The sequence below is a fragment of the Fringilla coelebs genome (assembly GCF_963513975.1).
Source record: "Fringilla coelebs genome assembly, chromosome: 22".
In the NCBI taxonomy this organism is placed as follows: Eukaryota; Metazoa; Chordata; class Aves; order Passeriformes; family Fringillidae; genus Fringilla; species Fringilla coelebs.
Window position 1 is genome coordinate 5,791,851 of NC_140048.1, and position 24,501 is coordinate 5,816,351.

The 24,501-nt window shown below is 41.0% G+C and overlaps 1 protein-coding gene across 2 annotated transcripts; it reads left to right on the forward strand.

The window, feature by feature from the left end:
• The first annotated feature begins 9,207 nt into the window (after nucleotides 1–9,207).
• PDPN (podoplanin) lies at nucleotides 9,208–23,655 on the forward strand. 2 transcript variants are annotated; one of them, XM_084220207.1, is made up of 6 exons: nucleotides 9,208–9,296; nucleotides 19,856–19,941; nucleotides 20,374–20,467; nucleotides 20,703–20,738; nucleotides 21,515–21,626; nucleotides 22,604–23,655. In XM_084220207.1, exons 1-6 carry the CDS (start codon nucleotides 9,227–9,229, stop codon nucleotides 22,608–22,610), a joined length of 405 nt encoding a protein of 134 aa, XP_084076333.1. In that variant the 5' UTR covers nucleotides 9,208–9,226; the 3' UTR covers nucleotides 22,611–23,655. The 2 variants fall into 2 exon arrangements, with proteins under 2 accessions (XP_084076333.1, XP_084076334.1); XM_084220208.1 differs by having other exon boundaries at nucleotides 21,515–21,620.
• The last annotated feature ends 846 nt before the right edge of the window (nucleotides 23,656–24,501 follow it).

The window sequence follows — 24,501 nt, forward strand, 5'->3', positions numbered from 1 at the left end:
TTCACATCACTCTGCCTTGTTTCTCTCACCAAACCACACATTTCCATCCCCATCTGGGCACACAGCTGGGGTGGAAAACCATGCTGCCTCTGGAAAATGTGGCCAAACTATTGCAGCTCAAACCTTACTTGCCTGGAGTGTATTTCTCGGCTCAAATTCCTCACTGGCATTGGGGGAGCAGTGGAATCCTGCCCTGCACTGAGGGAATTTCATCCCAGCCAGGAGCTGTGAACATCTCACTCCCTCTCGTGGCCTGGCTGCAGGCTCTGTGGAAATGGGCTCTTTGCTGATTCCCTCCCATTGTTTGCAGATAAATCCCAACTGAAAAACCACTCTGCACTCCTCCTCCACATTCCTGAGTCTTCATCCCCACATGAACCTGCTTTTCTGTCCCTCCCTTCCCTCCTCATTTGAAACACAACTCTTCTTTCCAGCAGCCTTTGTTCGTTTGGGCACTTCCTCCACCAAGCTGCTCGTTCTTGGGAACATGCTTTGCACACAGAAAGGGAAAGAAACCCCACGATTTTATAGGTGATTCCTCCCTAAAATCAGAGTTGAAATGCGAGTTTTTTCATGGGGGGTAGTATTTGTTATTTATTCATCCATTTCTTTTCTTCTCAAAGACTCATGGGTTCATTCAAAGAGACAATTAGTCATTTAATGAGGAGCTGGCTGTGTCCTTATGCAATGTGTGCCTTGGTCTCCCTGTAAACCCAGGCAAGTCCTGCTACACCTTGAAGGTGCCCAGACAGACCCTGGCTGGCTGTTAGGACACAGCATGGCTTCAAATAGACCAGAGACTGCCCCAGGTTCTGCTGAAATTCCCAGCAGGTGTGACCTAAGTCACCTTGTCAGGATTTCAATGTCTCTTGCTAAATTTCCAGCACACTATCACAATGTGTATTTAAAAAAAATTAGGGCATGTAAATTCCTACTGACAGGCATTTGCTTTATCTGTATAAGCTCACTCTCAAAGCAGTGAAAGCCTCTGCAAGTATTAACAAACTCATTCTGCAATAAATGAGACTGAGAGCACAGTCTGTGTGTTTTCCCCTCCTGGCTCCATTGCTGTGTTGCTTTCTTTATATAACTGTTCTAGTTAAAAAACACTCCTGACCTAAGACAACCTACGTCAACCTTATAATTTTTTGTTAAACACATGGTGGTCAGTGACAGGTTTAAAAGTAGCAAAGAGTGGGCATTCCAAATTTAACTCTGAGTCACTCCATTGTCTGTCACGTAGAGACAGCTGCTGGCAGACTTGGAGAAGACTTTTTCTGCGTGAAGGACTCACTGACAGAAATCCCAACATCCTGAGGAGCATGTCCACTCCCTACAGTCAGCTCCTAACCTGTTGAACTCCATGAAACTTCTCTTTCCTGTGTCCCCTGAGAATTTCTGTGTCTCTGGAGAAAGCCTCATTGAGGAAGCAGCTCAAAGCTCTGCTCCAGGGTCCTTACAAACAGCCAACACTCAAATGCTTGTGAGAAAGGCACTGCAGAGCATCTACCAAATGTCTCCTGCTCCCTTCACACCTGTGTTTTGCTTCAGGTGGGCAATGCTGTTATCTTACATTAAAAATATAATTCGGGCTTTTGTGTTGAATGGCCTGAATTAATCTTTTTCTGATGGAAAACCTTAAAATATGAACATAATCTATTTGCAACTTTGAAACTTCAACATGAAATGATGGATGTTGAAATATCACAGAGAAATCTTGCCATTTCACATGAACCAACTTGTTCTACACAAAACTGCTGTGCAGCCCTGTGTGCCCTTTCCCTCTCCCAGCACATCTTAATCAGCTCTTTTCAGGACTGACTAAAATGCCATCATGGAGAACAGCAACTTGTACAAGGAACATCTGCCCATAGATCTCAAATGAAACTATTTAAAGTGCAGAGACTTGCTTCTTTCTCTTTAAATGTATTTACTTTGAGAGTCAATTCAATACATCTAAGGTTTCCTGGCTGGGAGGGCACCTGGCTGCCCCAGAATTTCTCTCTCCATCACCTCCTGTACAGCCTGGAGGCACTGACTCAGTGTGTGCCCATTTCTCAGATCCTAAAATATTTTTGGTTTCCTCTATTCCCCCATAGATTGGAGGGCTGATTTGTGAACACTGGTATATATTGATTTTGGTGAAACTGATTTATATCAGCTAAAAATGCAGCCCCATCTCTAAAACTGACAAATATCATTGTTGTAGCTGAAGGACTCCAAGCTCAAGCATTGTTGCAATTTTCTCCTTTACAGTCTCTCTTCTCATCTGACAGCTTGGGCTGCTCCCAGCTCTGTGCATTTATTAAACTGTCAGAGCACAGATGGTCAAGGAACAGGGTTTGATTTACAGCTGCTTGTCTAAAAAAGCTGCATAATTTGCATATTTGAGTTTGTCAGTACTGAGACCCATCTCTTCCTATAGGACACTTTTAACTTTTTATTCTTTTATTAACAAGTCTGACTTCACATCCCAAGTGGTCTCCCTGTCAGTCAGGAAAGGTTGCCTGAAAGACAGACAGGGGGAAAGCAGCACCTTCCATTCCATTTGAACTGCACAAATCAGTGACAAGATATGATGGATTTGAACTCCAATAGTTTGGGACTAAGGGAAGGTAAAAGCCACTCCTGAAGGCAAGGATCTGTAGTTCTGCACATCTGCCTGCAGTCCCACACAGCATCATCTGCTGGAAGGTCACCTCACAGGAAAGCAAAGTTGCCTCACATAGAGCAGATAACAAAAATTGGAGTTATCACCTGGTGACTCCTCCTCTCTCAAGTAATTGAGATTTTCTTCAGACTGAGTTGGGTGTTTCTGTATTTCAGTACCTGCCAAAAGGGGTGGGTTTGGCTGCAAAGGGAAAACAGGAAATGGCTTGAAAATTAATAAAGCTTGTAGAAAATAGCTTTTCTGCTTCTGACCAAATATTGCAGGGCCCACAGCTGCCCCCAGGGTACAGAAACAGGAAATTTGGCAACAGAAAGAGACAGTATTTTTTTGAGTTACAGAGCAGATTTGTAAAGGATGTCATCACATGGAATGCTTCATTTACACTTTTTGAGCGCTTTTACTGAAAGAATAGGAAGGGAAAATATCTGTTTGCTTTCTATGGATTGGAGGTGTTGCAAGCTAGGACTTCACTTGTCCAGTGATGATGGATGAGATGTGTCACAGCACAGCTGGGCTGTAGATGGACAGATAAATCTGGCCATAACAAAAAATCCAATTCAGCTAGTCTAGTTCATTATAGAAAAGAAGCAAACAAGTCCCTGAGTGAGCAATGCTAGGATGGGATTGAACTCACACAGGGGACCCCAGCCAACCCCATTCAATCCTAAATTCAGACAAATCACTGGCCAAGGAGCTGGGTGGTGCAGGGACCCCAACAAATCCCTTATCCTAGGGTAGGAATTTTGAACCCCTTTTGATAAAAGGGGTGCTGAGCAATAAACCCAGCTGTTTGTCCCTGATCCTCAGTGAGTCCTGTCGTGTGTCTGTCTCCAACCTGCGACCGTAACATAACAGAGGTGGTTCCATGGAAAGAGAAATTTTAGCAGCACATGGAGATGCACATTCATGAAAAGTTCTGTAAGAAGTCAGGCAGAAGCCAGGACATTAAGACATGTCCCCATGGTACAACCCCTGCCCACTTGTGAGACTTTGTGGCACTGTGGAGGGGCACAGTACTGCAGGGAACCCCAACAAGGGGAGAGAATGATGCACCTGATTCCACCCTATCAGAAGGCAAATTAATTACTTTATTATACTCTATTTTTCTATATTATATTACACTATATTACATTACATCTAAACTGAATCTCCCAAGCACTCAACTCTGCACACACTGCTCTGAATCTTGTGACTTTCACCTGACAGTCCTGACACACACACACACACCTGGCCCTGACAGGCCAAGGAAACAAAACCCCATCACTGTGGGTAAACAATCTCCATCTTGCATTCTACTGTGGCACAGCAAATGACAAGAATTGTGTTTCCTTTCTCTGAGGTTCAGAGAATGTGAAACCCAGAAATATTCTTGGGGAGAATTGTGCCTTGCTTTTCCCTGTGAAGGGAAATGTGGTGGCAGAGGGGTGGCTGGGCTGTTCCTCTGTGGAGAGACATTTGTGTGCCCTTCCTGGTGTGTGTTAGAGAGAATTCATCCTTAGGTGTAACTTTGGTCTACATTGAACATTAAACTGAGTGTGGATGATGATGTTCCCATCTTATGGGTTATTTACATGAAGTCAAACCTTTTGGTGATGGGGGAATCTCTGATTGAGTCCAACCCCTGGGTTCCTACAGCAACATCCTCCCCCAAGAGCTCTGCCTGTGAGGCAGAACACATTGCAGGTTACAGTCAGCACCTCTCCACTCCCCCAGCCCTGGTTCATTCCTTGCTCTCACTGAACCAGAGACAGTCTAAGCCTCCCACAAGGCTCCGCAAACCATTGGTACAATGAGACGGAAAGAAGGGATTATGAAATGAAAACAGAAGGGCTGAGTGTACACGAGACCCTCTCCACCTCCTCCCCTAAACCACAGGGATTGAAAACACAGACCTGCCTGGCAAAAAGAAAAAATTTAAAAAAAAAAGAGTGAGCCATGCACTCATATCCTGGCAATTTGTGGGATTTGTCATAACACACACAGACCAAATTACAACATCCCTGTGTAGACCTAACCTGCATTTCATGGCATCATCAAGCACGTGTGCAGATCCACTGCAGGCAGCACCAACACACACTGGGGTATGTGCTCACTCCTGCTCTGACACAGGCACAGGACTAGGTGATGCTTTAAATGCAGATGAATTGTTAGATCAGAACCTGCATGTGCAAACCCAGGGCACAGGAATATTTCTGTGTCTGCTCTGAGGTGCCCTGACCCCCAGGGCAGCGCTGACTCTGACCCTCATCCATGGAGAAAGTTTCCCAGACTTCAGGATAGACTGGAATCCACAAAAGTGTGAAATAGATTCTAGAGAGCAGTGCAGGTGGATCACTGGGTGAGAAATTGAGGGTTTGGGATTTTTAGTGTGTTGTGGATGGGAGCAAGGTGGAGGGCACAGGGGGCTGTCCTGGGTTTCTTCTTCATGCTTCTTCTTCCTCCTTCTCCATGGGTTTGGGTGGCATTTTGTCATTGGGCAGAAAAGTCTGCACTGCAGCTCTGTGGGATCAGTTATTGGGTTAAAAGGGAAAATAATCTGGGTGTCAGCTCTTAATTGGATAGTTTACTCTTTAAAGCCCTTGTACCAAGAGACTGTTGGCTATTTTGTGCCTTGTAATGAAAAGCTGCAGAACTCACAGCAGTGAGACTGTTTCACTGATAAGAAATAATAAACACCTGAGTGTGAACATGAACTGCTGTCTGCAGTGCCTTCAATCCAGACCAGAGGAACCCACAGCTGGGACCCCCACACCTGTACATAAAACTCCTCTATTGTCACAGAACCTATTGGCCTAACAGAATTACAAACCAGTGATCCACAGTTCCATTAAACCCCCTTAGTCTGGTACAGTTCAGAGGAGAATTGCTCCCTCCTCTCCCTGGATCCATCCCCTCTCCAAGGGTATATTGGCTCCTCTGAAACAATTCTGTTGATGTTTTCAGTCAGAGGGCTCAGCAGAGTCTCCCAGCCTCAATCTCCTTGGGTAACATGCTGTCCCCACAGAGGCAAGCTCCTGCCCCTGCTGTCCTCCAGGAACAATTCCATCCCCAGCTGACAATCACTGAGACATTTCTAGCCTTTCCTCTAACTTCTTTTGCATCTGTGGGCACATTGCTTGCTCTTTGTTGCACTATGATACCATGATAGAAGATGACTTCATTAAATAGTTCAATAAAGTTATCTAAAGAGTTTTCCTTTCAGGAACAGGCTGGAGCAGAAGAAATAGGCTCATACAGAAGAAACTATTCTTTATTAGGAAGAATAATAAAAGTATTGAAAAGTGTTGGAGTAGCCACAGGAACTTGGATATCTCCAGTTCTTGAAAGCTCCAGTGCCTCAACTCTATGCCCAGGATACAGCACAGTTTAAAGTGAGACTTTATAGAATTTAGCAAAAAGCTTCTCCTTTAGAAAGACTTATTCCTAAACATATGACAAAATTGTTTATATGAATAATCATAAAAGTAAAAGGTCTTCTAAATAGTTTTGAAAATTGAATGGAATTCTAAAAATCCCTTCTTTTCACTCTTGCTGTGAATATGTTAACATTTAAAAGTCAGTGTTCTGGTTTGTCTTTCATAGTGTACTGCATTAATTTCTTGTTCTGAAGATACATACAGAATTCCAAACATTCCATTCTGATAAGGTAAAAAAAAAATTGTTTCAGTCTTTCAAAATAAGTTCCATTAAAACTGACACACTTCCCTAGCAAGCTTCACTTTCTTATAAGGAACATTTCCCCAATAAGCAAGCATTCTTTTAAATTGACTTGAAGCAGAGTCATCAAGAAATAATTAATTCCAGATTTTAAGATACTGAAAGCTGCGGCAATACATGGCAATATTTATTTTGCTATTTTCCTGAACACAATCAGCCAACATTGCCTGTTGTTTCTTTGCATTGGCACCAACTGTTCTCATCCTACACTCCTTTTCATCACAAATTACACAATTACAGCACCATAATTGACAGCTAACAAATTCCTTTGGCACCCATCACTTCCAGGAAGAAAGAAAATCCCTATGGAAGGTGTTGCATTCCCCATGTGCAGCCCTTTTTACATCACTGCTTATGTTTAGACTTGTTTTGGGCCTTTAGAGCACCAAGTGGGGTCTTTAATGACAGCTCTGAGTCCCATTCCCTGAGCAAAACAATCCTGCCGTGGCTTTGGGTTTTCTTTTTTTGTTTGTTTGGTTGTGGGGGGCTTTGTGTGTGTGTATTGTATTTGCAGGGACCCTTGTGGCAGGAAGGAATGATGAATCTGACTCCATGTTCTCAGAAGGCTGATTTATTATTTTATGAGGCTATATTATATTGAAGAATACTATACTATACTAAAGAGTACAGAAAGGATACTTACTGAATGCTAATAATGAAAACTCTGACTCTTTCCAGAGTCCTGACACAGCTTGGCTCCAATTGGCCAAAGAGTGAAAACAACTCACACAGAATGCAATGGAACAATCACCTGTGGGTGAACAATCTCCAAACACATTCCACATGAGCACAACACAGGAGAAGCAAATGAGAGAAGAATTGTTTTCCTTTTCTCTGAGGCTTCTCAGCCTCCCAGGAGAAAAATCCTGGGGGAAGGGATTTTCCCAGAGAATGTGAGTGCCACATGTGTTTAGAAAAAGACAAAATCTCTGCCCCAAGTCTGCCCACTCCTCATTGGCAGAAAGAGAAGCAAATCTCTTGTCCTACAGCTGTGGGCAGAAAAGAAGCAAATCTCTGCTGCTGCTGTGCTGGAGCCTGGTGTCCTGGCACTGCAGAAGCTGTGGGAAAAGGTCCCACATTTCCCCACCCATCTCTATCACTGGGACACTCAATTCACACATGAGCCCTGGTTAAACTCACTGCACTCTTAAATAGATGTAACTCAGTGGATTATCCCTTGCTCAAGATGTGGCAGATTCAGAAAAGGACTGATAGAAGCCATTGCTCCCTGAGCCCTGCTCAGCCCCAGTTTGTGTCTCAGCCATTCTCAGAGAGCAGAGGTGTCTCTCACACATGGTGGGGGTATCCAGCCTCACTCCCACTCCTGCCCTGCAAAGCTGGTGCCCAGAAACACAGACAAGGGAAAAGAAGGCAGTCTTGCACAGACTGTTGTAGGGGCTGTGCTGGGTACCTGCTGCCGATTTCCCGACTGCTGAGACCCAGGCTGGGCCCTCCCAGGGGGCTCACCCGTCATGGGAGACCCTCCTGGAGTGGTCTTGTGTCAGGAAATAGAGACCCACTGGCTTTTTTGGTCTTCAGGTTCTTGTGTATTGTTATCTTATCTAGAGTTTTGCACGCTGTGCACACCAGGCTCAGCGTGCTTGAAAAGCAACTCAGAAATGGCCAACAATCTCTTGGTACAAGGGCTTTTCAGACTAAACTATCCAATTAAGAGCTGACACCCAGATTATTTTCCCTTTTACCCCAAGAACTGATCCCACAGAGCTGCAGTGCAGACTTTTCTGCCCAATGACAAAATGCCACCCAAACCCATGGAGAAGGAGGAAGAAGAAGCATGAAGAAGAAACCCAGGACAGCCCCCTGTGCCCTCCACCTTGCTCCCATCCACAACACCCTAAAAATCCCAAACCCTCAATTTCTCACCCAGTGATCCACCTGCACTGCTCTCTAGAATCTATTTCACACTTTTGTGGATTCCAGTCTGTGTTGAAGTCTGGGAAACTTTCTCCATGGATGAGGGTCAGAGTCAGTGCTGCCCTGGGGGTCAGGGCACCCAGAGCAGACACAGAAATATTCCCTGTGTGCTCTGGGATTCCACAGGGCTGCACTCCTAATATTGCACATGAAAAGGAGAAATCCTCTCTCTGAAGGGTGGTGTTGGCTCTCTGAGGCCACCAAGCCTGTGGGCAGAGAGAAGTGGTCGAGCACAGCCAGGATGTCACTTGAGGACACAAGCTGAGAGACACAGACACACAGGAAAATTCAGACAGTATTTACTGCAGAATTAAATAGCCTGTCCTAAAAACTATTTCAGTATCCCTAAATGCACATTCAGTACCACACTTGCTTAGGTAAACATGGGGACTCACTTTAAATTGAAAAAAACATCAGTTCACTGCTGGAAATAACAAGAAAAGTGTCCTTAGTGCTGTTTCTGAAGGATTTTTAAAAGACAGTTTGCAGAAGGGAGGGAACGAACACCTAGCTTTGCCTGAATTCCTTTTCTCCCTTTGCTAAATAAAAGTCTTCTGAAAACCACAACAGGTCCTGTAACTTTAAATCTGAGCTGAGATCATAACTTTGGTCCTGACCAAACAGCGTGGGGAGGGCGGGCCTGGCTGCTCATTGAGGACCACCTTAGGCTGCTCCCATCCCTTGGCTAAAGAAAATAATTCTGACTCCACTCAGTTTTCTTTAACTGTTCAGTTATCATCTGAGAAAACCTCCCCTCTTCACGTTACAGCAGCTAAAGGAATATTTGGAATACCAAAGTGTTTTTTCGCAGTGATTTCTTTTTATCATCGTAATTCTCCGATAATTCAAATTTGGATCCGTCTGGTCTCAGGATTGGAAAGCGACTCTCTGAGCAGATCAAATATGTTTCTAAAAGTTCCATTCTTCATCTTCCTCCTCGGGAGCCTGCCTTTGGTAGCACTTGCTCAAGAAGGTAAGGGGAAAGTTTGGTTACAGCTATTCCCAGTCATTTCCTGTAATTTAACAGTTTCTGTGCTCTCTCATGGCTTACATAGTTACTCTGACCTGTTTGTAAAACTTTCTTTGAAATTCTTAAGCTGCAGCAGGACATCTACTGCAGCTGTGATCTGGATTGAAGCAGTAAAAGTTTTCGAAGGGCTGAGTTTGACTCCATTAGGAAAGAATTTTCTGCGTGTGTGCAGGGAGGGAGAGGGGTCGGGGCAGGCAGGGGAGGCATTCCCTGCACAGCCCTTGGAAATGGCTCCAGCCTCACTGCAACACACACAAGCAAGGATTTTGTTTAACTAAATTAGGGGTACAGCTCTGTGCAACTAACTTGTAAATCTGTTCATTCAGGAGTTTAACTTCTGTGCTTAGAGACATTTCAGACTCTTAGGATTTGAGCTTTATGCAGGGCTTTGCTGAGTCTAACTTAGCCATAAGCAATGAGGGACAATAAACCAGGGGGAATTATTACCTATTATATTTATTACTTACTATAAAGCCAGATTTAAGTGTTATGTATCAAAAAGATTAATTTTGGAAGGCGTGCATTTTGAATTTTATAAGAAAGATACAATACACCCTTTAAGGTAAAACAGACATTAATAATAAAAATTCTTTCTACAGCTAAAGGATTGGAGTCTGGTTTGTTAACAGTAAATCAGAATTACCCTGACCAGTACTTGATTCCAGGAATGCCATTTTGAAACTCAGTTTTTCTGAGTAGTGTTTGACTCATGTGAATGGATTGGCCAAGAGGCAGCGTTGGTTTGCAGCTGCCATGGCCATGGAACACGTCCCAAGCAGCAGTTTCATACCAGTGCTCTGAACACAACAACCCTAAACTCAGCCCACTGCTCTTCAAAAGCAGAGATCTACTCATCAGGCTTAGAGCTGGGGACCCAAACTGCAAAAACTACCTGATTTTGGCCTGATAACAGTCAGTGTCATCCTGCTGGAAAGGATGGAGATATATTGAGATGCGCTGCGTGTGGATGCTGGCTTGAAACTTCTAATGGTGTTCTGTATGTCAGAATGTGAGGCTGAAATTTGGAGTTATGCTTCAAAGTTTCACAGAAAAACTAAAATCAGCAGATATCAGGCAAGTCACAGAAGTTGTTTTCTTGGCTCACCCAGACACCTTGCTCTTAAAAAGCATCTGTATTAAGTGTACCAAAGTTTAAAGCCATTAGAAATGAGGTAAAACCACCACTATTTTATAGAATTACTTCAAGCAATCTAAGATACCAGAATTACAGGTTAAAAGGTCTTTCATTTTCAAACCTTTGAGAAGTTTTAAAGCATATTTTCTCTCAATTTTGAGAGGAGTCCAGCAATGCTCATGCTAGAAACTCTACTAATCATAAAAAACATAGGAATATTTCCTGCTTTAGGAATAAGAATGTAAGAATATTACCTCTGCTTTATTAGCTGTACAGTTTGCATTGAACTCCAGAGCTGGATCAAGAATGTGATTTACACTATGTAAGGTTTTCTGGGTCAGTTTAGGGTTTGTGACTTTTTCTTCACATGGAGCCAGTCATTTAAGACAACTTCCAAAGGATACACCAGGAAAACAGACTCCAGATAAAATAAGTCTTGAGTATTTAGTGTCTATCACTGATGTTTACTGATAATCATCAGCAATTACAAGTTAGAAGAGCAGGAAATTACATGGGCACTCCAGGTTATGGACCAAATGGAGAAAAGCAGCTTTGTTTCCAGCAGGAAGCATATTTCCAATTTCCAAAAGGATTATTTTTTATATTTATTTTTATTTTTATTTTTATTTTTATTTATCATTATCATATTAGCAGAGCCATTTTGTCCCTGCTGATCTCGTTCAGCATATCAAAACTCAGGCAAATCTTCACACACAGAATCAGACCAAAGGAGCTGAGATGGAAGTTGGCCTCACCAAGCATCCAAACCAGTGCTTTGCATTGACAGCACATTTCCTGATTCCACACTTTCCCATGGTGCTGCATCATTGCAGGGAAGGAGATTACTCTGTTGGCTGTCACATAACATGAACAAAATTCAACATGATTGTTTAACAAGATACCACATGTCACTTGGGCTGTATCAACTGTCCATGTGCCTGATCTTACCTAGAGGCAATTATTAGATTTTATTTCCTTATGCAAGGCAGGTTTATACAAGGTCATGTTACGTTTGGTTTGGACTGGAAGTAAGAACATGGGCAGGATAATTCAGATTTAAAATGTTTATATCATAAGAAAGGAAATTGAAGTTTACAGTCAGCTGTGAAAGCCTAAAAAGTTTTCTGTTTTTCAAAATCATAACAAAGAGAATTGACAAAACCACAAGAAAAGATTGTTTCAAAACAGTCCTGATTCACCCAAACTCAGTCACTATTGCAGTGGCAAAACTAAACAATAAAATCAGGCAACTCTAAAGCCTTTTGAAAATCAAACTCTGTAACTGCTGGTGGAAAACAAAATGTAAAAGCAAATGGAATAGTCACATTTGACTCAAAAGGGACCCAGTTTTCTACTAATTAAGGGCTACACAACTTTTCATCCTGCATGAAGGATGAGCACTCTTACACAAATCCCATATATGCCTCTTCACCATATGAATCTAACTCTACATGTCCAATACACAAAATGACTATCACAGAAAGGAGAAAATCACCTTGCTGAATCTCAGTTAGTAAATCTGCAAGTCTGAATTTTGCAGCATCTTTGTGGAAGACAGCAGAGAACAAATAAAATTCAATTTCTCTTCAGCTGGGCAAGGAAAAAATTACCTGATTTAAAAAGTTAAAATTACCAGGCAGGTTTGTACATCTGCATTCTGACAGTTAGTTTTTGAATCTGTAACTGTAACAGCAAACAAAGAAAAGAGTCATATTTAAGGGCTTACAAGTGGACCTTTCATTAACTCAGGCTGCACACTAAAACTGGAAAGAGAGAGGCCAGATTCTCAGCTCCTGCAGCTCAGCAGTTTCTACTGAATCTGTGCATTTACCTCAGATCAAGGACTTGTAAATTATCTGGGGAAAAAAAAAAAAAAAGGCAGCAGCAAAAAAAAAATCCAAAGCAGCAAAGAACCTGGAGAGCATTTAGGCAGAGGATGAGGCAGTGCAGGAAGGTTTTTCAGGCTGTGAGGCTCCAACAGGACCTTGTGGTGTTTCTCCATGTGTCACTTGAGGTGAGCCACACAAGGACCACAGAAATGCCCTCTGTGGCTGGTGGCCCAGCTCAGGCACAGGGCTGGCTCAGGGGCACGTTTATTTTGTTGGTTTGTTTGCTTTTTGTCTGGATGTGGTCAGGGACTGCAGGATGAGCCCCAGTGCTGGCAGATCCTGCCTCCCAGATCCTCTCAAAGGGCCCCTCTGATCTGTGTGTGCACAGACCATCCCCTCCACGGGGATTAATCCCACAGCAAAGCCCAGAGCTCTGCAGTGCACAATTTGTTACACAGAGCTGCAGAAAAAGATGTGGGATTGGGAGTGTAGGTATGCTGGGATGTGCTAAAGAGAAACAAATGAGGAAAAATAAGAGACAAATGCACTATTGATTTCCAACTCTCCATCTCAGAAGCTTGGCCAAAACCTCTCAAAGGACATAGAAGCTGATGCTGAGCACATTCTCATGCTGCTTTATGACTTCCTCATGTTTTTTCCATCCTTGTTGATTACAAACACTACAACATCCAGCACAGACTGCAGCAGAATAATCCTTAGTGAGGGCACAATTCAGCTGTTACACCAGCACCATTTTCAGGCAAGCATGTGTTAGGAGAGCTTGAGACACTACTAAATCTGTAATGGGATCAAACTTAACTCCAAACCCCACATTAAAATGTTTTTAGGACTATGAAACCCATCCAAACATTAGTCTATTGTTAGTGGAGTATAAAAGTCAGACTAAACACATTTGAAGGAAACTTGCCTGCTGCATGGCAATATAAAGTAGGTAGTCAAAAATGTGTGGACAGAGTTAACACCTAAGAATTTCCAGTTCAGGGTCTGGCATGAGTATTTCAAACATGTTCTGCTTGCAGATACAAAGGGTTAGTAATCTAACACAGCTGTAGCCTCAGAGTTCATGGAAGGAAGTCATTTAGGGAAAAGATTAATTTATTACTGTATTAGAGGTCATTTCTTAATTCCTTTCATTTGCATTTACATATCCCAGTATTTTTAAGCAGATGTGTGCTTAGTGCTGCACATCTGCCCAGTTTGCTGATCCTTTACACCAAGTTTTGTATTTTTTCTTTGTCTTGGCTGCAACTCTTCTTCCTAGCCAGCCACGCAGCATAAGAGTGAAAGTTCTGAGATTCTGCCACTTTACAGCAAGATGCAAGAGACATTTACACCTTGATCACAAGTCCAACCTTGTTGTTCCGTCCCTCACTGCTCAGAGGAAACAATTAGACTGTTATAAAACTGCAAACAGGGGAACAGGGTCACGGGGCAGCAAATCTCAATTAAAAAGTAATTTTATCCCATATTCATGGGATAACAAGTCTGAGGTTAGTGTACTTAGTAGACAAGGAAGCAGATGTTGACACAGCAACATTATTAAAAGCATAAATTTGGAATACTCTTCTCTAGCTCTGCAAGGACTATTTTAAAGGAATGTCTTGTAATGGAGTTTGTCATTTCCTTCTTAAAGCCCACAGCCCTGTGGCTGATTTCACCATGCAGAAGACAAAGCTTAGGAAGTTTGCAGCTTTTCTTCTCCTGGCTTTGTTTAGTGGCTCTGGTTGGGGGTCATTACCCACACCAAGCACTTGAAGAGCACTTCCTTCTCTGTATCTGCCCAGTTAAAGCACATTTTGGTTTGCTTTTCTGGCAGTGGAATATTGTGACATTCAGAAGATATGTGAATTACTTGAGGAGCAGCCGAGTGGTTCTTTGCCACTTTGGCACTGTTGATTTAGACTCTGGCTTTAAACCAGGTTTTTAAACCAGGACAGTTCCTTTGGCTAAGCCAGCCCCAGCAATAAAACCCATCTGCAGCAGGGTGTGGTGACCAAAGGAAATGTTTCTGACAGTTCAGCAAAGCATTGTCATCACATGCTACATGGAATACCTGCCCAAAGTCAGTCATACTCTAAATCAGGCTGAGCTAAATCCTTCCTTGTGCTTCATGACCATTTTCCCAACTGGCAGATACTTTCCAAAGTTTCTGCTGTTCTGTCATCCAGCTTCCTTTATGCAGAGCAGAGCTGTCAGTCTTTGTCTAAGGAAACTGCAGAAAGCACTTCAGGATTTGCAGTACATACTTTCTCCTGAACAACAGTCTAGACATTTAAATACACGCCAGGGGGTTTTTAAGGACATGACAGATTACTCCAGCTTCCAGAAAGAATTAACAGAGAAATAAAATGCCAATGTTGTGGCCCCAAACAGGCCAAGGACACAGAGCTCTCTGGATACTGCAGATATGACTTTGCAGGAGCCCCAGGCACAAACGAGAATTTCAGTTCTCATTAACAAACTTCCCTACTTTTCTAAAGTTTGAAAATTGTAACTGTCCAAAGATTCAAGCTGCAAAATTCAAACCCCAGAACCCACTATATTGTATTCTTCAAACCCTTTCATTTTCAAAATACAAAAAATTTTGTGGCTTGGATTTGGCAGTGTTGAACAATTTCACAAAAAAAGACACCTGTATACTTAAAAAAATATAAATCCAAAAGTATAAAAATAATGGAAAATTATTCTCAGACACAATTAATCTAATGTTGTAGGTTTTGGAGATGACTCTGGAATACACTTAAATTGAGGATGAAGTCAAATCACAGACAAAACTGCTTTTGAAAACTACAGAGCTGCTGTATTTAAAAGGCAGATCCCTTTGCAAATAATGCATTTTTGTTAAACCTCCACCACCATGAACAGAAATTTTCAATGAACTGCAACAGAACCAATTCCAGTAATGAGAAACTAAGACTTAGCTTGGTCACAATCAAATTAAGGTCTCTAAGTGAAGAATACTTCTGCAGAAAGGGAATTCCCTTATCAGGAAAACTAGTTTGCTCACAATCAAATTAACTGAGGCTCAGTTTGCTCACAATCAAATTAAGGTCTCTAAGCGAAGAATACTTCTGCAGGAAGGGAATTCCTGTATCAGGACATAAATGCTGAATAAAATGCAGTCAAAACAGGATGGCCAACACACTCATCCACACAGAGTCTTTCAAACAACACCACTTGGTCTGCACCAGTTCCGGAAGCAGATACTGAAAACCATCAGTCAGCTCCAGATGTTTGCTCAGTTACATCTCCAACAGAAAAGTGATGTGTCCCAAGTGACCCATCCTGCTAAACTCTCTGCTAGCTAATATTTTTAGCTGTTATAAATAACTGAAGCTTGGTTTTTTGGGTTTTTTTTTGGTTTTTTTTTTTGGTTTTTAATGTAGATGCAGAGGGCAATGAGCAAAGGATTATTGCAGTTCTTGCTGGAGGGAATCCTTTAAGGTTTGCCATTTTTATCTCCTGGTCTCTTATCAGAAATGGAAACATTCTATTTTGAGGGCTTACTATTTCAAGGACTAAGCTAAAATACAGGCTTACAACTGCCTTTACCCACTAGGGTTTGGGTTTATTTAGGTTTATGCAAGGAAAGAAGCAAGATCCTACAACATTTTTCATCTTCAGAAGAATCTTTGTTGGTTTTGGAGATACCTGAAAGAAATGCTAATGAACAACAGTTTTACAAGTCCCTCTCCTTTCCAACACAACCACTGTGCTTTGAGAGCAGCTCTGAGAGGTTTCTCTAGTAAGCTGTCACTCTGTGCATGGAAGTAGTGAGCTCAGCTTCCCCTAAGTGGGTCATGGGATGCTTAAGCATGGGAGGTTTACAAAGTAGTATTAAACTTTAAAAGACATCACATTTTGTCCTGGTGTGAGAAGCTGCAGCCTGAGAGCAGCTGGGACTTTGAACTGAAAGGCTCCCAGCTGGAACTTTGGCAGAAAGGGATGCAATGATTAATTCACATCTGCAGCAACATATAGCTGCAAAGAGAGGAGGCTCCTTGGAGACAGCCCCAGCACTGTGAGGCAATGTTTTTATTTACAACCTCCTCTAAGATAATATTAAGAACACATGCAGAAGCACCACTCAACCCTGACTCTTGCTACATTTGGCCCACATCAGATGAAATGCAGAAATGACACAAGCACACACCCCTTCAATCCCATTTATATCCCCTTTAATGGCAGTGGTGCTGAGCCTTGTGCTGGGTACAGTGAAAGAAGCTTAAAATCCAGTAGTGTCTCCCAATTTCATTTCAATATTTAACTTCATAATGACTTTCTCTGACAAAGAGCTGTCTAGTTGTTGCTTCCTATGAATGCAGAGCATTGATAAAAATTGCCTCCCAATCTTCCTCTGGGTAACAGTTTGGTAGTGTCTAACCACCAGCCAGCTACCTCCACTGTCAGTCTGAAATGAACCTGGAAATAGAGTCCAGGGATTATTCTGCATCAGATACAGAATTTCAGCTTGAACAGGGCTGGGACAGGACCTTCAGAGTGACAGAAACCAGAGCAGATCACTCTGAGCCTTGGGCAGTTCATAGGGAAGCCATATTCCACTTTCCCTTTGCAATTAAGGAAAGGCAGCACTACCAAGGATGACCCAAATCTCAGGTGAGCTGAATCATCTCCTACAGGTATTTCTTTTTCCCTACAGACTATAAAAGAAGATAAGGGCAAGTAGACACTTTATTTAGGTGCCTTTATTAAGAACCTAAAATTAGGCAAGATCAATCTGGGCCACCTCCTTTTGTCAATCAGCACAGAGAGGGCAAAGGCACTGAAATAGGTTTTCTTGCCACTCATGGCCAAGAATCTGCAACAAGCACCACCCAAGGAAAAATTATTTTATGTTTCTTTGTGACATTCACCGATTTTCTACACCTTTGCTGTGTGACATGCTTTCCTTTCCTGCCTTCACTGTCAGGAAATTTTCAGGGCTGAAAGCTGCTGCCATGCCAGGAGTATAAGCAGCTTCCCCCAATAAGCTGCATGTTTTTAACATACAAAATTTATTTCACCTTCTACTGGGGGATTTTCCTCTAGTAATTGGTTTTCACCATCTTTGCTTATTTTTAACTAGTGAATAAAGGATGTTTCTTCAGTTCTGACTGGGATTACAAGGTAAACTGATCCAGACACATTCGTGCTGCTGAGTTCTTTTGCTATTTCTTAGTTCACACTTAACATTTACATAGCTGTGATTGTACATCACAGTATTGTATTTTAAAGATATTGTTTCATGAGCAAACAAGAGGGATTATAAAATAGTACTATACCTTAAATTGCACTGATATTTAGAGAGTGTCTAAATGTACAACAAAAAGTCACCCCCTTTATGCAACTTCCACAATACCTGGGGTATTTCAATCAAAAATGACCAAACCATTATTTTTACCATCTAATTTGGAACTCTGATTTACCCTGGCATTTTTTCTAGTCTTTCCATGGATTATAAAGTGATTTCAGGGAGACTGGCTGGCTTAATTAGCCACTGTATTTGGCCTCATGTTGGCATAACATGAATGCAGTTTCTTCATCTACTACTGCCTAAAGGACTACCTGCACACTGTTTTGGCTCCTAAATAAAAACTGTATCTGTATTCAGGCTTATAAGGATACAGAAATATAAAATTCTATTTAGTTCAGTAAACATGGAATTAGAAATCTAAGTTTAGTTCAGTGTTTGGTCTCTTAGAAATGGGACAAAGCTCTCAGTCTTATATTGGTTGAGATGGATAAAAATTTTCTAGTTTGGGTCAGAAAACAGTTTTGGAAGCCAAGGAAAAATATTTGCAAGTCTCCAGTAGAATTCAAATGAGAGTTTCAAGCAAAACCAGGGGTTATTTTTCTCAATGGCAAATCATTCATCTTCTCCTTGAAAAATTGTCTCTAAGCTGCCAGTACATTTTTTTACCAATTTTAAAATTAAATATTGGCTTTTTTTTAATTTGAAGTAACATATTTATATTAAAAGAATCAGGTAAAAATAAACAAAATTTAAACAGAACTCACAATTAAAGAAAAAAAATATTCTCAGTGATATCTACACAGCTGATCCAAAGAGATTCTACCTTTTTTATTCATTATTGGCTGCTATCAAGCAAAATGCCCATCCTTTCTAATTTCAGTCACAGAACAAAAGCTGTTTACTTGCCTCCATGTCATTTATAAAACAAGTAGAGTGCATTTAGGAGTAGCAAAGTTTTCTATAAAAATATTTGGAATCAATCTAACAATTCATAAATTGTCCAACTTCATATGCAGAGGAGATAAGAATGCTTTTAAATGATAAATAAAATAAAAACTGTCATTCGTAGAAAATGTTATGATTTAATAAAATAAAGAGGCTGTGAATATTTCTCATACCTAAGCTATTGAAATGCTACAGTAATTTTCATGTTTTAAAGGAACTGTCAAGAGCTGTCTTTCTTCTAATCTGCTTGCTTTGAAAAATAGAAGTTAGATGCAAAATTTGAGTCCAGGAAAGAAGTTTTCAGTGCTTTTTCTGCCTCAAGTACTTGCTCAGGACAAGAGCTATTAGCTCTTTGCTTAAATTTCAGCACTGCTATCTGGAATTAGCAGGACCTTTGTGCCCCAGGCAGCAGCAGGACAAGCAGCCTCACCTGGCTTTGTAATCACCAGGAATCACAAACTGCCAGGAGCTCTCACAGCACATTAACATCACACACTGCCTGTCCCAGGTCTATGAATCAGCACCAAATGGAATTAAAGGATAGTCAGGTTTTCAGCACATTCGTGGTACTGCCAGTTATCTCCACACTGCTCCATCTTTCCTGTTCTACCTTGTTCCAGCTCATTTCCCTACTGATGAATTCTGGCTGTATTTATAAATTATCAGCACTGTGTGGGGCAAAATCTAAATATCCATTTTATCAATGAGCACAGATGAACTACAGGTCTAGAAGGAAAAAAAAAAACAAACCAACAACCCTTACATTGTTATCTAAAAATTCAAATTATGGCAACTAAGGTTTGCAACTTTAGGAAAGCCTCAGGACTGATTTGTGTAGGAATATTTCCAAACTATAGCTGCACCCATGGGCATTGATGGCAGGTCTAAAAAGAAAGATTGCAGCTGGGGCTGAGCTGAAAGATGGGAGAAAGCTTTTAGTATTTTAGAAAATAGAAGATGCTTGAAGGAGTCTATCCCAATACATAAGCTAATGCTTTGCTTGAAATCTGGAATCATCACATCCACTTTGGAGAAACTTTTCTTAATAAAAAGGGAAATAATCTCTTGGACAAAATGCTAGTAACCAGTATGTTTCAAGGTTGTACCAAAGTTAAGTGATGGCTTCAGCTTTTTATCCTATTGCTTTGGGCAAAAGTATAACAGAATTCAAGAATATTCCAAATAATTTCCCATTCCCATGTGGGCAAGGGCAGGGAGACAGAACACCACATAGAGGTCAACAAAATTATGTCTCAGAGGAGCCAGAACATATGACTACCAAGGAAAATCCTGACTAATTTTCTAAAATTTTATGCAGCAAGCTCAGTTCTAGAAGGAGAAGAAAGTGCAACAATTGATTTCAGAGACAGAAATGAGACAGAATTTGAAGAATTTCCAACAATTGTGAGTATATAATGCTAAATAAAAGATCCTTTATGCTACCTTCTTATTCACTGCCACTTCCCACCTCTTCCAATCCAGTATCTCTCAAACAGTTTCAGTCAAACTAAACTCAGAAACTACTTTACAAAAAACCCACTGAAAAAAGGCAGGTCTGCAAAATTCTGCAGCCTTCTACACCTTTTGCAGTCCTACCAAGAGATCTGATGTAGAAAGCCTCTAGCTGGGGAGACAGATCAGCTTATCCTGGTTTGTTTGGTCACTGTACACAAGTCAAACATGAGAGGTGACAGCTAAAAAAGAATCCACACCTGACAGACCAAGAAATTTATATGTTACTTTGTACATGTAGACTGAATGTACTGAGGGGGTTTTTTCTCTCTTCTCCCCTTGTCATTGCCCACAAGACTACACAATGTAATAAATGTTTTGCAGTTTGGAGACCTGAAGACCACAGAAAGTACCTTCATCCTGGATGGAGAAAGTGAAAATGCTACTGCTTATGAAGTTAACACAGAAAGTGTTGATGGTAAAATCCCTTTCATTTCTATTTTTACACATCAAAGTTATACTTCCATCTACTAAACAATATCTGGAAATCTCAAATACTCTTTCAAACTTAATTTACTCACTTTCTGTCAAAAGAACAAGCTCAAACCATTGTGAAAAAGTCAATAAAAGTTTTCCATGGATATAGCCTTTCAAATTGGAAGGGAACACTGTGCAAAGCACAGGGAGTAATTATTGTCTTTCTGGCTTTACAGGTGAACGGAGTGGGGAAGCAGAGAAAAACGATGAAGGTATTAAAGAGAAGATTTGCTTATAAAGACAAGGGAGAAATGTAACTGCCAGGCAATTCCCCTTCCAGCAGCCCCTCCTGTGCCCATGCCATTAAGTAAAAGTTCCAGGGGAGACACAGCCTGCCCCATGAGCTGCTTTCCCTGGTTCATCTGCTCTCTGTCTCCATATCCACATCCCTATGGAGCCCTTCAGGCCAAAGGCATGGCTCCAGGCTGTGGCATTCACATTCTCTGGGAAAAATCCTCTTTGCCCAGGATTTTTCTCCTGGGAAACTGAGAAGCCTCAGAGAAAAAGGAAAACAATATTATCTGATTTGCTTCTCCTCTGTTTTGCTCCTTTGGAATGTGTTTGGAGATTGTTTCATTGCATTCTGCTGTGAGTTGTTTTCACTCTTTGGCCAATTGGTGCCAAGCTGTGCCTGAGCTCTGGAAAGAGTCACTAGTTTTCATTATAATCTTTTTAGCCTCCTGTAAGTATCCTTTCTGTATTCTTTAGTATAGTTTAGTATAACATTCTTTAATATAATATAGTATCATAAATTAATAAATTAGCCTTCTGACAATACGAAGTCAGATCCATCATTCCTTCCTTTGTCTGGGGGGAACCCAAATACAATACCAGGCTGCTGAACATCCAAACCTACTTTAGAATTCATAAGACAGTAAGAAATTTCCCCAAGAAATGGGATGCAGCAGAACAGCACCAGGTTTATCAGCTGCCTCTTATCAATGGTCTCCATGAGATACATACTAACATTCCCAATTTCTTCTTTCAGGTGGTCTGGGAACAATTGCACTGCTTGGAATAATTATTGGAATCATTGTTGCAGTTGGAATCCTTGCAGGAATAATAATTGCAGTTGTAAGGAAGATGTCAGGCAGGTACTCGTAAGTAAATTGCTCATCAGGCTTTTTCTTCAAGCATCTTCCTCTGAGCAGGGTCACAGGAATCACTTGGGAAATTTCTAAGGTTTCTCTTTTGGCAAAACCAACCTATTTTCCTGGTTTACAGTGCCTTAGACAGACTCAGCAAGAGCTGCCAATGTGGTATGGGGTCTGCATGCTCTCATGTGCTTCAGAAGAACTCCCGAGACAGTGTGCACATGCTGTTAAAATATCAGGTGCTTGGGGCCAGGATTGCTCTGGGGAACAGACTCATTCACTAGGGACTACAGAAGGTTCCAGAAGTAGTGGATAGTATGTGAACACTGGGTGTCACTGTCATATTTTCTGGAAAAATCCCTTTGCCAGGATTTCTCTCCTGGGAAGCTGAGAAGCCTCAGAGAAAAAGGAAAACAATAATTATCTCATTTGCTTCTCCTGTGTTTTGCTGCTTTGGAATGGGGTTGGAGATTGTTTACCAACAGGTGATTGTTCCATTGGTTTCATGTGAATTGTTTTGACTTAATGACCAAGCAGGGTCAGGCTGTGTTGGGACTCTGGAAGGAGTCACGAGTTTTCATTATCATTCTTTGTAACCTTCTGTCTGTATCCTTTCTGTATTCTTTAGTATGATATAGTTTACTATTCTTTAATATAATATAGATTATAAAATAATAAATTAGCCTTCTAAGAACATGGAGTCAGATTCATCATTCCTTCCAACAACGGGGGTCTCAGAAAATACCAGACACTGGGGAGTGATCTCTACCTTATTTTTTGGTGACACACAAATCTAAAGAGTTTTACAAACTCTGAAAGAGTAAGAAAACTGAGCAGATACTGTGCACCAGGAGAAAGCCAAATAGGAACTAGGAAGAGAAATAAAGAGGTAATAGGAAAGACAAAGAGAAGGAGAAATAAAGATTATGTGACTTACATTTGGGTAATGATGAACAATAAAATGTCTGCGTTTTGTTTTCCAGGCCCTAAACACAGTTGAAACAAGCAACCATGCCTTTCCATGCTGGAAAATACAAGTGCTTCTTATTTCATACAAACTAAAGACTATTCCTGTATTTGTGTGAGAAGATGATCCATGGAAAATATAGTCAAAGAATTTCAGATCTATGGGGATACCACACAATTCTAAGGACCACCCTCACACCCCTCCTTGCACAGAGCATGGAATATTTCATAGGATTTTTTATTAACCAGAATTTTGCTAGAAGAAAAAAATATTGCAGTAAAAAAACCCTCCAGTAAAGAGATGTACATCTGAAATGTGATTTGCAGGTATTATATGCTTGGGTTTAAAATGCTACCAAAGATTATTTCACATTACATTATATGTATTCTTTTAAAACAAAAAGTGGTTTTGCCTGGTTAAGTGCTCCTGGCATGTTTATCTACCACATGATGTATCAAAAAGGAGGAATTAGCTTCAGTGAGAACCAATTATTTACAAAGTAGAAAAATACTGGATATTGGAAGCTAAAATCTTTCCACTGCTGATACAGATTTTCTGCTCTTGATATTTATGTTATTTTGTGGCAAAATATGGTAGGTCTGGCTGGAACTGATCTACCAACTGAAAGCTTGCTCGTCTGACTATAGCATCAGGAATTCCCTGCCTTCTCTTGTTGCAGAGACATGCAGGAATTGAAATACACATCCTGAATTAAGGGGTGCTTGGAAAATACCCAGTTTTGATGGGTCACTTTAGAGCTGACGTGTAGAAGCTTTTGAATTAGTGTACACTGTGTTTTCTCATTATGCCTGTCCCATTTTCTAACTGTACAGCTGATTTGTTTGACAACATGTGCAACACCAGGTCAGAATGTGTCACTGAGGTGTGATGCAGCTTTGGAGTCTGCAGCTTTTCTGGGGCATATTTAGAGCAGCACAGCCTGAATGTACAGAGCTCAGAGCAAAGGCTTTGCATGTCAAGTGACTGCAGTGCATCAGGTTTCCTAAATGCTACGACACTTCAGTGTTTGGTGTAAAAATCATGAGAATCAATATCATCATCCATTGCTAAATTTTTCAGCTTATCTGTGTTTGCTTTTCTGTTCCTTTCATGTGCCTTGAACTATCATATCAATGCAAGCTTTGGAAATAAAAATCATAATATAAACTGTATTATTTTACAATAATTGTTTGTGTTTTCTTCAAAAAAACAGTAAAATGTCTTACACATCCTTCAATTTTCCTGACTTATTTTGCTACTTGTCTTATCAATGTAATGTCTACAACAAACTCATTTGACGTTGATAAATGAAACTATAATTGAAAACTAAACATGTGAGAGATAACTAATTCAGAAGTCTTCAGTTAGTTCTGGAGCTGATGTGATGAAACCCTCAGTCTCCAAGGACCAAGGAGTAAGCTTAATCTTTACCATTGTGTAAATTGATATGAAAGCAGGAAAATTACAGTTTTTTCTTCTTGCAGCAAAAGAATATTAATTCTTTTAGCCTCAATTTAACATTTTCTTATCTGTACTGGGAAATACCCCATAAGGTGCTCTGATGCCTGCTCAAATGTGTGGCATATGGAATTATGAATTATTCACCCACTGAAGGGAATGCACAGATGTCACCAGTTTCTTCTGCATCAGCTCACACACTGCTAATTTGCAAGTACCAAAATGAGGAAACCTTTCTTATGCCACCAATAGTAACAAGCCCCTCATCTGAAAAATGTATAGCAGAGAACCTTTCTGGGCAGTTCTGAGTTTCCCTGAATCAAGGACAGAACAGTTGAACTGGCAGCATTCTGCTCAAGGACACTGTGCTTTGTTCCTGCTCCAGAAGTCATTTTAACTTCACATTACAACTACTTAATTTTTCTGGTCTTATCTGTGCTTTTATAGCCCACCCCT

Bases quoted from the DNA above. Each gene is read 5' to 3' on its own strand.
- PDPN (XM_084220207.1), top strand. From the start codon at position 9,227: ATGTTTCTAAAAGTTCCATTCTTCATCTTCCTCCTCGGGAGCCTGCCT. The intron at 19,942-20,373 runs GTGAGTATATAA...AATGTTTTGCAG, and splicing joins TTGAAGAATTTCCAACAATT to TTTGGAGACCTGAAGACCAC. The intron at 20,739-21,514 runs GTATTAAAGAGA...TTCTTCTTTCAG, and splicing joins AGCAGAGAAAAACGATGAAG to GTGGTCTGGGAACAATTGCA.